This window comes from Desmodus rotundus, chromosome 2 (assembly GCF_022682495.2).
Source record: "Desmodus rotundus isolate HL8 chromosome 2, HLdesRot8A.1, whole genome shotgun sequence".
Lineage (NCBI taxonomy): Eukaryota > Metazoa > Chordata > Mammalia > Chiroptera > Phyllostomidae > Desmodus > Desmodus rotundus.
In genome coordinates this window covers 104,763,753-104,776,714 of record NC_071388.1, presented here as the reverse complement: position 1 = coordinate 104,776,714, position 12,962 = coordinate 104,763,753, and the positions used below count along the sequence as shown (strand labels likewise).

At 37.6% G+C, this 12,962-nt stretch overlaps 1 protein-coding gene across 8 annotated transcripts in view; it reads left to right on the top strand.

Moving 5' to 3' along the window:
* The window catches only part of DLG1 (discs large MAGUK scaffold protein 1), a 319,299-nt gene that overhangs the window by 184,439 nt on the left and 121,898 nt on the right, over nucleotides 1-12,962 (top strand). For all 8 annotated transcript variants that reach the window (XM_045185871.2, XM_024577978.3, XM_024577976.3 and 5 more), the window contains 2 exons: nucleotides 1,474-1,594; nucleotides 6,601-6,757. In XM_045185871.2, the coding sequence (XP_045041806.1) occupies nucleotides 1,474-1,594; nucleotides 6,601-6,757 (278 nt within the window). The remainder of the gene's footprint in view (nucleotides 1-1,473; nucleotides 1,595-6,600; nucleotides 6,758-12,962) is intronic.

Below are 12,962 nucleotides of genomic sequence, written 5' to 3'. Positions count from 1 at the left end.
TCTGTGTATGTTATACCTTTTGTAAATTATCCCACAGTTCGGATAGTCCGTTATGGTTTTATTGGGTTTTTAATCATTTTTAGGGGGTTTTTTTTTGGTTTTTTGTTTTTGTTTTTTTGCTTTACTTTTCAGTTTTAGAGGTTGCTATTGAGATATTCTCAAGCTCAGAGTTTCTTTTCTCAGTTATGTCCAGACTACCAATAAACCCATCAAAGACATTTTTTATTTCTATTACAGTGTTTTTAATCTCTAGTATTCTTTTCTTTCTTAGAATTTCCATCTCTCCACTTACATTGCTCACCTGTTCTTGCATACTCATGGCTTTTTCATTAGAACCATTAGCACATTATCCATCCTTTTAAATTCCTGGTCTGATAATTCCAACATTGCTGCCATGTCCTGCGTCTGGTTCTGATGCTTACTCTTCCTCTTTCAACTGTGTTTTTACCTCTAAGTAGGACTTGTGATTTTTTTCTTGATTACCATGCATGGTGTACTGGGTAAAAGGAGCTGTTGTAAATGGGCCTCTAGTGATATGGTGATACAGTTTTGGGGGAGGGAAATTGTTCTATATATAGCCCTATAATTAGTTCTCAGTCTTTTAGTGAGTTTGTGCCTCTGGAATATGAACTTCACAGTACTTCTCAGTGTTTTCCCCTCCTCAGTTAGGTGGGACAGGATAGCTAGAGTGGGCTAGAGTTGGTTCATTCCCTTCCTCCAGGTCAGTTGGACTCCAATAAAAGCTCAGCGGGTTAGGCTCTAGTTAATAGTTTTTCCGGGAGGCAAACTGTTGAAAAGAACAATGTTCTTGTGTATTCCAAAATGGTTCTCTTCCTCTTCCTCCTGCCAGAAGCAAAAGGGGATTTGTTTCCCATATTCACTGTGAAACCCGATAGAGATCCAGGAAGTAAAATTTATGAAAGTATGGGGTTGCTGGGTGACAAGGCCCACCTGGAGTTTTTGACTCCCTTAGTTGACCACTAGGAGCCTCCAGAAATGTGTCAATTATAACTGAGGCATCTCAACCCAGCAGTAATTCTGCTCTGACGTTTCTACTCAAGTTAAGTTGTGATTATCTGTGTTTGCCTTCCAGTCTCTCCAATTTGGGGGACAGAGTTTGCCCTTTGACCTCCCTTAAGGATTAAAGAGTTGTTGATTTTTCAGTTTGTTCAGCTTTTTAGTTGTTGTTAGGACAGAGTATGACTTTCACACTGCTTGCATGCTGAACTAGAAACCTACTATTAAGTGTTTGGTTTTCATGAGTTTGTTTTACTGATCTGAATAACTGAACTAGTTTTTACCTGGAAACTTGAGCTCATCTAATTTTTTTTTACCTGATAAGTAATCTCAACCAAATTCTAATACAGAGATAAGTGAATATGAATATTATATTAATCTTTAAATTGATAATTCACAAATTTGGTACTGAATGGCTTATTTTATTTTTCAAGTGCTTTTCACTTTATTTTGAAGCTTCTTCTCAGCCTGTTGATAACCATATTAGCCCATCATCCTACTTGGGCCAGACACCAACATCACCAGCCAGATACTCACCTGTTTCGAAAGCAGTGCTTGGAGATGATGAAATTACACGGTAAGGAACTGAACATTGATCCTTCTTACATAAAGATAACTATTAGATGGAATTCTAGTCAGCCAAGTAAGATTGCCACAACTTTCAGTACTAAAAAATGTATTGACAGATGGTGAACCTAAACCTTAATTTTCTTCATTGAAGAGCCTGAAATGTAGAAAATATTTTATATTCCAAATAAATGACTGCTCTTTTTTAATATTGCTATATTTTAATGACTAGTAAATTATCATGACAAAGTAGCTTAGGTAAAAGTTAAGAATATGTTTATGTATTTTTAAAACTAACTTTTCATACATTTTTATCTAATATATGCCATATAGTATTATGGCATTTATTTTTCAGAATTCATGTTCAGAATTCAACAAGTGGTATTTTCTCTCTTTGATATATACCCTTGGTATCCTGACACCTAAAATTTACTTATTTTTTTTTTAAGATTTTATTTATTTATTTTTAGAGAGAGGGGAAGGGAGAGAGAAAGAGAGGAAGAAAAATATCAATGTGTGGTTGCCTCCCATGCGCCCCCAACCGGGGACCTGGCCCGCAACCCAGGTATGTGCCCTAACTGGGAGTCGAACCAGTGACCCCTTGGTTCACAGGCCAGTGCTCAATCTACTGAGCCACACCAGCCAGGGCACATTACCACTTTTAAAGAAAAAAATTTGCAACAAACTGTTGGTGATTCTAAGGTTCATTTTTTTTAACAGCTTTTCTGAGATAAGAGTTACATCCAGTTTACCCATTTAAAGTGTACAACTGATTTTTTGGTATATCATATTATTTTTTTTAAATATGGTAAGATGTATATAACACAAAATTTGGCATTTTAATCATTTCATGTCTGCAATTCAGTGCATTAGTTGCATTTATGACATTATGCAGCCGTCACCACAATATATTTCCAAAACTTTTAATTACCTCAGATAGACTCTGTAACCATTAAGAAATAACTCTAGAGAGAACCAAGATGGCGGCGTAGATAGACACACTGCGCCTCCTCGCACAACCAAAACTGACAGAAAATCGAACGGCAAGGAAGTCCGACACCAAGGAAATAAAAAAGAAACATTCATCCAGACCGGTAGGAGGGGCAGAGACAGGCACCGGGGCGGAGAGGACTCTCGTGGCCGTGGTGGGACCGAGACTGGCTGAGTGTGGGACAAACGGGGCAGGAGCAGACCCTGCAGCCCCACATTCCGCACAGAAAAACCGAGAGGGCCGGACTCAGAGTGGCGGAGAACGGGGCAGGCAGAGCGGTGGGTAGCACCCCGCGGCCCCACATTCGTGCACAGATAAACCGGACAAACGGCAGGGAACGAAGCAGACCGCACAACCCAGGGCTCCAGCTCAGGGAAATAAAGCCTCAAACCTCCGATTAAAAACGCCCATGGGTATTGGGGCAGTAGCAGGAGAGACTCCCAGCCTCACAGGAGAGGTCGTTGGAGAGACCCACAGGGGCCTAGGGCATGCACAAGCCCACCCACTCAGGAACCAGCACCAGAGGGGCCCAGTTTGATTGTGGGTGGTGGAGGGAGTGACTGAGGTCTGGTGGAGAGTGGAGCGGGTGGCATTGCTCCCTCTCGGCCCCTCCCCCACATACAGCGTCAGTTACCCTGCCCCAGGAACACCTAAGGCTCCGCCCCTTAAAGTAACAGAAGCACCAAGACAAAAAATAAAAATTAAAAAATGGCCCAAATGACAGAACACTTCAAAGCTCCAGAAAAAATACAACTAAGCGAGGAAGAGATAGCCAGCCTATCAGATGCACAGTTCAAAACACGGGTTATCAAGATGCTCACAGAATTGGTTGAATTTGTTCAAAAACCAGATGAAAAAATGAAGCCTATGCTAAGAGAAACAAAGGAAAATGTACAGGGAACATATAGTGATGCGAAGGAAACTGGGACTCAAATCAATGGTGTGGACCAGAAGGAAGAAAGAAACATCCAACCAGAAAATAAGGAACAAACAATAATTAAGAAAAATGAGGAGAGGCTTAGGAACCTCCAGGACATCTTGAAATGTTCCAACATCCGAATTATAAGGGTGCCAGAAGGAGAAGAGGAAGAACAAAAACTTGAAAACTTATTTGAACAAATAATGAAGGAGAACTTCCCCAGTCTGGCAAAGGAAATAGACTTCCAGGAAGTTCAGTAAGCTCAGAGAGTCCCAAAGAAGCTGGACCCAAGGAGGAACACACCAAGGCACATCATAATTACATTACCCAAGATTAAACGCAAGGACCTACATCCAAGATTACTGTATCCAGCAAAGCTATCATTTAGAATGGAAGGGAAGATAAAGTGCTTCTCAGATAAGGTCAAGTTAAAGAAGTTCATCATCACCAAGCCATTATTATATGAAATGTTAAAGGGAGTTACCTAAGAAAAAGAAGATCAAAAATACGAACAGTAAAAATGACAGCTAACTCACAGTTATTGACGACCACACCTAAAACAAAAACAAGAGCAAACTAGGCAAATAACTAGAACAGGAACAGAACCATAGAGATGGAGATCGCATGGAGGGTTGTCAGTAGGGGAGTGGGAGGGGGAGAGGGGGGAAAAGGTACAGAGAATAAGTAGCATAGATGATAGGTGGAAAATAGACAGGGGGAGGGTAAGAATAGTGTAGGAAATGTAGAAGCCAAAGAACTTATAAGTATGACCCAAGGACACTAACTATAGGGGGGGAATGTGGGAGGGAGGGGGTGGACAGGATGAAGTGGCGGGGGGGGGATGGGACAACTGTAATAGCATAATCAATAAATATATTTAAAAAGAAAAAAAGAAAAAGAAATAACTCTCCATTTCCCTATCTTCCCAGATCCTGGTAATTTCTATTCTACTTTCTGTGTTATGAATTTTCCTATCCCAGATTTTCCATATAAGTGGCATCTTAAAATACTTATACTTTTGTGTCTGGCTGCTTTCACTTTGTCTAATGTTTTCTAGGTTCATTCATGTTGTAGCATGTATCAGAACTTCGTTCCTTTTTATGGCTGAATAAATTCCATTTTGTGTGTGTACCCATTTTGTTTATCCATTCCTCTGTTGATAGACACCTGGGTTGTTTTCACCTTTTGGGTATTGTGAATAATGCTGTGATAAACATTGGCATGTGAGTATTTGCTTGCATCCCTGCTTTCAGTTCCTTTAGATACATGCCTATAGGTGGAATTGCTGGGTCGTATGGTAACTATTTTAAGTTTACAAGGAACCACCTAACTGTTTTCTATAGTGGGCACACCAATTTTACATTCCCACCATCAATATATTAATGTTCCAGTTTTTCTACATCCTCACCAACACTTGCTTTTTCCGTTTTATTTTATAGCCATCATAGTAATTGATACATACTGTGATTTTTATGCACTTCCCTAATGACTATTAACATTGAGCATCTTCATGGGCTTATTTCAAAAATAGAATTTATTTTTCTCTGGAAATCCTGTTGGATTTCAGCAGGGTGTTTTTTAATTAAGCGTGATTTGCTAATGTACAATTATACTTCGTATATACATTTAAAGCATAATGGGAATCCTAAATTGTGAGTCTTATCATCTAAAAAGAAAATAAAACATCACCAATATAGTGAAACCTATCCTGTACCCCAATCCTTCCCTGCTTTTTCTGCATTACCCCACCAAGTTAACTCCTTTCCTGAATTTTGAATTTATTATTCTATTTTTTCTTTCCTATATCTTTGTGTATACAGTATTTTTAAACAATATATTTAACTTTTATATTTTTGACAAGAAATATAATTTTCTAACCCTTTAGGTGAACTGGCAAAACTGATACCTCTGTATGACTGAAAAACACTATTTTAAGTTTTGAGTAGATAGATATTTAAGAAGATTAATTTCACATTGCATGGAAGTATTCCTAAAATTTATTTATGAAAGTTATTTACTTCTGATAAGCCTTTTGTTACTGTTTTAGAAAAATCAGATGAAATTTTTTTAACACTTATCAAATACAACATTTTCTAATCTCAAGTGATATTCTGTATTTCATTATCTAAAATAATCTGCTGCTGGAATTTTCATGGTCTTACCAGAAGACGTGAATGGTTTTCACACAACTGTATAACTGGAGTAGTAAATGTGAAACATTATTAGTGGCAAGATGTATTTTGATTTCAGAGGTTATAAATGAGGGGAAGGAAGTACATCTTAGAAAGGACAAAAAGCAGAGGGAGGGAGGTAGATGGATGTGACTTAAGAAATAAAGATAATTATTTCATATAAAAAAATGGAGATGGGTAATTCTGATGTTTGTGTTGTAACCCTGGGTGCACAGTTTCTCTGCTTGGTCTTACCTTTATGATTGTTATGTGTTGGAACCAGTAGTGGAATTTTATCATTCCATTCTTTTAGGTGGGGAGGGGAACAAATGTGCTTTGTCCTTGTTAGGGTCTTTTTTTGGGAAGTGACAGTAAAATTTCCCTTTATTTCTCAGAAGCCAGAATAGGATCATAGCCTCACTGTTGCAAAGGGTCAGTGACTGGCTTAGGTTAGTAATGAATTCATCCCTTTGGGATTAGAAAAAGCACCTGCCTCCTCTAAGGCAAAGGGATATCTATCTGCCTTTAACAAAATCTAAGAAGATGGGAAAATAGACGATAAAATGTGTGCAACACCAACTTTTCATATATATATTTCATATATTGGGAAATATATATCTATTTATATAAGCTCTTTATGTCATTATTTAAATTTCCACACTGTTTTCTTCCTTTTGTTTTAGAATCATGTGTTTTTTAACATGGGTTCTTAACTTTTATATAAAATTAGGGTTTTCCTTTTAATTTCTAAACCTAATTACTAGGGTTAGAAAGAATTCTCTGCTCCACAGTTTTGAAAACGCTTTTATATTTCATCTAGCTTTCTTTATAGTTTGATTATATAAGAGTTATCAATAAGGAATTCTTTCTCATTGATAGAATGCCAAGTTCTGTATAAAATCTCTAGGTAAACAAAATTTTTTTTTAATTTTTAGAGAACCAAGAAAAGTTGTTCTTCATCGTGGCTCAACAGGCCTTGGTTTCAACATCGTAGGAGGTGAAGATGGAGAAGGAATATTTATTTCCTTTATCTTGGCTGGAGGACCTGCTGATCTTAGTGGAGAGCTCAGAAAAGGAGATCGTATTATATCGGTAGGATATGTTAATCAATATATTATTTTTTATTATTTTAACTATGACCTATTAATTATTAGAAGTTTTGGTTTTTACATCCTAAAGTTATGGGAGATGTTTTAGATAATCTTACCATTTACAGCTTAATTGTAAAATTGTAGTGATGTCAGAGGACATGATCTATATGACAAATTTTCTTTTAATACTTGATTTACTTATAAAGGTCATCTTTATAAATGTCTTTTATAACTTCTATTAACTCAACCTTGTTACATACTTAGTTTAGGTCTTTTTATTTTAATCTGTTGTCTGCTTAATCTCTTATTTAAAATGATTTTTTAAGCTGCCTGAATATGATGGTGAGTTTAGCACTTTGTCCTTGCAGCCATTTTTTTTCATAATATGTTTGAAACTGTTATTAGGTGCACCAGATTTAGAATCATCATTTCTTCCTGATGAGTTGAACTTTTTGATCATTATGCAATGATCCTCTTTATTTTTAAAAATGGTTTTTACCCTGGAAGCTATATTGCCTGATATTAATGTGACTATGTTAACCTTTTTTGGCTTGAGATTTACCTCATCTTTTCTCCACTTTTTATTTTTAATTTGTCTTGTTAGCTTACACGGTTATTACCCATATAACTTTAGACTAAAACTGATCAGTAGTTCTACTGTTTTACCTAATAACACACAGATTTTGGGAGACTTTAATTCTGATTGTGCTGTTTCTAGTATTTTACTTCTGTTTCACTTTTAAATCCCCCGAACTGAGTCACTTTTATTTTTGTTTTTCAACAGTTAATCTATACGTTCTATAATTTTTTGTTCATCATCTTCTGTGTTTCTCAGTGGGCCACTAACAGCACTGAGAATTGTTTTGTTGTATTGGACTATCTTGTTCATGATAGAAAGTTTAGCCTTTTATTTAAAGAAAAGAAAGAAAGAAAAAAAACTGTGATGTCCACTGTGTCCCCACTTATCAATAAAATTGGTTAAAAGTGATGTTTTATTTTTAAAAAAGAAAATAATATTCAGCTTATCAAGTTCCCATCCTCTTGATAATAGAACTCCCTTAGTCATTTTTAAACGCAAAAAATGTCCCTCAAACACTGAAATGCACCTCAGTGCGAGCCCTTGGAGTATTCGCTAGCAATGATTCCATCATGATAAATACTCTTAGAGTTTTTCTGAAAGTATCTTCATTTTACTCTGACATAAGTATAATTCAATCTAGAATTCTAGGTTGACAGCTACTGTCTCCAGTAGTTTGAAGACACTGTTTTATGCTATCTGGCTTCTTTTGTTGCTGTTGAACAAAAAAAAGATTCATATTCTACTCTGTCTGGCGCTTTTTTTTTTTTTTTTTTTAGAGAGAGATTTTTATTTAGTTAGTTTTAGAGAGAGGGGAAGGGAAGAAGAGAAGGGGAGAAACATCAATGTGTGGTTGCCTGTCATACGCCCCCTACTGGGGACCTGGGCTGCTTCCCAGGCATGAGCCCTGACTGGGAATCGAACCAGCGACCCTTTGCCAGTTCTCAGGCCAGCACTCAGTCCACTGAGCCACACCAGCCAGGCTACTCTGTCTTCTTGGTAGGTAATTTGTTTTTTGCTAATTGCTATTCAGTATCTTAGTCTTTGGTTTATTGCAGTTTCACTAAAATGTATCTGTTTACCATATTTATTTTGTTTGTGATAAATTTTGCTACCTGAATCAGAGGAGTCCTGTCTTTCATCAATTTTGGAATCTTCTTAGCCATTGTCTTTTCAGATTTTGCCTTTCCCACACTGTGTATTCTGTCTGTGAACTGCTCTGAGAGGACAGTATCATTTTGTTCTCTGTGTCTTTAAACCTCAGACTCATATTTATGAACTGTCTTCTTATATTTCATTTCAGTCAGAGCTGTTTTCCAGTTCATAAATTTTCTTCATATTTCTCTAATCTGCTTTTTAAGCCAAAACTAACTTTTTAATTTCAAAGTACCATTTTCTTTCCAGAAATTCTTTCTGATTCATATTGTGATCTGCCTTGGTGGTTTTTGTGGGGTCTTGATTCCTTGTAGTTTATTACCTCCTTTTAGGTTTTTCTTTTAAACATATTTTATATTATATAAATAATCTATTTTCTCTTTTCCTAAGTTTGGAGGTTTCTAATACGTGGTGTTTTATGATGACTTGTGGTAAATAGTTGTATTGTGTTCTAAATTTTGTGACCTTATTTTCAGTAGTATTTTACTTACTTAATATGTGAAAATCCATTGCTGCCTGCATTGGGGAGTGGTGTTTTTCCAAAAATATTTTACACTGTCTGTTGTAGACACAGGAGCATCACTCTTATCACCATTTTTCCAGTAATAAAACTGAAGTTTAGAGTTTAATTTGCCTAATGATAGCTAATAAATGGTATAGCTAAAATTTACCTTCACCACTATATTGTACCAGGGTAGGGGGAGAGGGGCAAAAGTAGGGTTTACAGTTATTCATATAGAAAATAATATAATAATTAGTAAATAATCATACAAGAAAAAACTCTTTTTCACACAGCTGTAAACTCCCTATATGTTGGTTTTTGTTTTTAATTAAAACATCTAGGTAACACTTTGATTTTTTTTTTTTTTTTAGCTTTTATTTACTTTTAGAGAGAGGAGAAGGGAGGGAGAAAGAAAAGGAGAGGAAACATCAGTGTACGAGAAATACATCAATTGGTTGCCTCTCACACAGCCCCAACCTGGGACCTGGCCAGCATCCCAGGTGTGTGCCCTGACTGGGAATCAAACTGATGACCCTTTTTGTTTGCAGGTCGGCACTCAATCCACTGAGCCACACCAGCCAAGGGAACACATTGAGATTTTAAGGTCTGAGATATAGAAACAAATCTATATCCTGTGTTGCCAATGTTACTTAGTATTGATGGCTATTTTAAATAATTTCTTATAATATAAAGCAATAGAGACCTTTTCAACTACAAAATATAAAGTAAGGAAAATGAGAAAATACTTCTCAAACTGAAGATATGCATTGCTGGAACATTATAGGGAAAGCATTCAAAATACATACGTTGCATCTTTTTGCAGTTTTCATACCAACCCCTCTTGCCACCTAACCCTAACCCTGCACATACTTAGATGTATCACCATATTCCAGCAACCTATCTTTTTGAGACTGAATCCAAGGCAGAAAGAGGATGACTGATAACTTACACATGACTCACATATCTGACAAGACTTGGAGGAATCGGGGTGGGAGTGATGTAACTTTTCTATCTCTTAATTGTGGCAGTTGCTATACAGCATATAAAATTGTCAAAACTCAGAGAACCAAGACGGCGGCGTAGGTAGACACACTGCGCCTCCTCACACAACCAGAACTGACAGAAAATCGAACGGCAAGGAAGTCCGACACCAAGGAAATAAAAAAGAAACATACATCCAGACCGGTAGGAGGGGCAGAGATGGGCACTGGGGCGGAGAGGACTCGCGTGGCCATGGCGGGACCGAGACTGGCGGAGTATGGGACGAACAGGACAGGCACTCTGACCACTGGCAGACCCTGTGGCCCCACATTCGCGCACAGATAAACCGAGAGGGCCAGACTCAGAGTGGCGGAGAACCAGGCAGGCAGAGCGGCGGGTAGCACCCCGCGGCCCCACACTGGCGCACAGATAAACTGGGACGAACTGCGGGGAGCGAAGTAACCCAGGGCTCCAGCGCGGGGAAATAAAGCCTCAGACCTCTGATTGAAAATGCCTATGGGGGTTGGGGAAGCAGCAGGAGAGACTCCCAGCCTCACAGGAGAGGTCGTTGGAGAGACCCACAGGGGCCTAGAGTGTGCACAAGCCCACCCACTCGGGAACCAGCACCAGAGGGGCCCAGTTTGGTTGTGGGTGGCGGAGGGAGTGACTGAGGTCTGGTGGAGAGTGGAGTGGGCGCCATTGCTCCCTCTCGGCCCCTCCCCCACGTACAGCGTCACAGTGAAGTGACCAGCGTTACCCCGCCCCGGGTGAACACCTAAGGCTCCGCCCCTTAAAGTAACAGACCTGCCAACACACACACAAAAAAATGGCCCAAATGACAGAATACTTCAAAGCTCCAGAAAAAATACAACTAAGTGAGGAAGAGATAGCCAACCTATCAGATGCACAGTTCAAAACACTGGTAATCAGGAAGCTCACAGAATTGGTTGAATTTGGTCACAAATTAGATGAAAAAATGAAGGCTATGCTAACAGAAACAAAGGGAAATGTACAGGGATCCAATAGTGATGCGAAGGAAACTGGGACTCAAATCAATAGTGTGAACCAGAAGGAAGAAAGAAACATCCAACCAGAAAAGAAGGAAGAAACAAGAATTTGGAAAAATGAGGAGAGGCTTAGGAACCTCCAGGACATCTTGAAACATTCCAACATCCGAATTACAGGGGTGCCAGAAGGAGAAGAGGAAGAACAAAAACTTGAAAACTTATTTGAACAAATAATGAAGGAGAACTTCCCCAATCTGGCAAAGGAAATAGACTTCCAGGAAGTCCAGGAAGCTCAGAGAGTCCCAAAGAAGCTGGACCCAAGGAGGAACACACCAAGGCACATCATCATTACATTCCCCAAGATGAAACAGAAGGAGAGAATCTTACAAGCAGCAAGAGATAAGGACACAGTTACCTACAAAGGGGTTCCCATAAGACTGTCAGCTGATTTCTCCAAAGAGACCTTGCAGTCAAGAAGGGGCTGGCAAGAAGTATTCCAAGTCATGAAAGGCAAGGGCCTACATCCAAGATTACTGTATCCAGCAAAGCTATCATTTAGAATGGAAGGGAAGATAAAGTGCTTCTCAGATAAGGTCAAGTTAAAGAAGTTCATCATCACCAAGCCATTATTATATGAAATGTTAAAGGGACTTATCTAAGAAAAAGAAGATAAAAAATATGAACAGTAAAAATGACAGCAAACTCACAGTTATTAACAACCACACCTAAAACAAAAACAGAAGCAAACTAAGCAAACAACTAGAACAGAAACAGAATCACAGAAATGGAGATCACATGGAGGGTTATCAGTAGGGGATTGGGAGGAGGGGAGAGGGGGGAAAGGTACAGAGAATAAGTAGCATAAATGATAGGTGGAAAATAGACAGGGAGAGGGTAAGAATAGTGTAGGAAACGTAGAAGCCAAAGAACTTATAAGTTTGACCCATGGACATGAACTATTGGGGGGGAATGTGGGATGGAGGGGGTGGGCAGGATGGAGTTGAGTGAAGGGGCAGAAAAGGGACAACTGTAATAGCATAATCAATAAATATATCAAAAAAATTGTCAGAACTCTTTAACTGTAAACTAAAAGAGATTAATTTATGGAATATAAATTATGCCTACAGATATTTTAAAAGTCATAACAAAATGTCATATCCCACCCAATTAAATTGATTTTTTTTTTAAACTGATGACAACAAAACATTGGTGTAGATGTGGAGTAATTATAACTCTCATTCATTACTGGCGGACATATAAACAGTACAAGATTTTATACTTGTAATGTTCTTAAGAAATTAAACATCTAACCTTATCACCTACATTTTACCCATGAAATCATATTTCTACAAAAACACTTTAACAAAAATGTCTTGTATATAAAATAATCCAGATCTAGAAATAATTTAAGTGTTCATCCACAGTAAAATACCTAAGTAAATTGTGATGTAGTTATAGAGTATAATGTTCCTTGACAATAAAAGGTTAACTACTGAACCTCAAAACAACATAGATGACACTAAAATACATCATAAATAGAAACACCACAGAAATACATATAATATGATTCCATTTACATGCCAATTATGAGCAGGTAATGCTAATTTGAATTAATAGAAGTCAGAAAGTTGCTTTCTGGTGATTGTAGTAAAGAGACACAATGGAAATTGTGAGCTGGTTGATAAGAAAGTATGTATTTTGTTTGGGTTTGTAGTTTCATGGGTGTATACAGTTATCAAAAATTCTTCCCACTGAACTGTGTTCAAATGTGTACATTTTATTGCTTATCAATTATATTGTAATTTAAATTTTAAATAAGTTACAGTATCATAAGGACAAATTAGTATAAGAAATGGATTTTTTTAATGTTGGACAAATTAGCTAGTTATTTAGAAGAATAAAATTAGCTCAGAGCCTCACTTCACACTTGCTTCAAAATAAATTTTCAGTTGCCTTAAAGTTAGCTGTAAAAACTCAAAGCAAA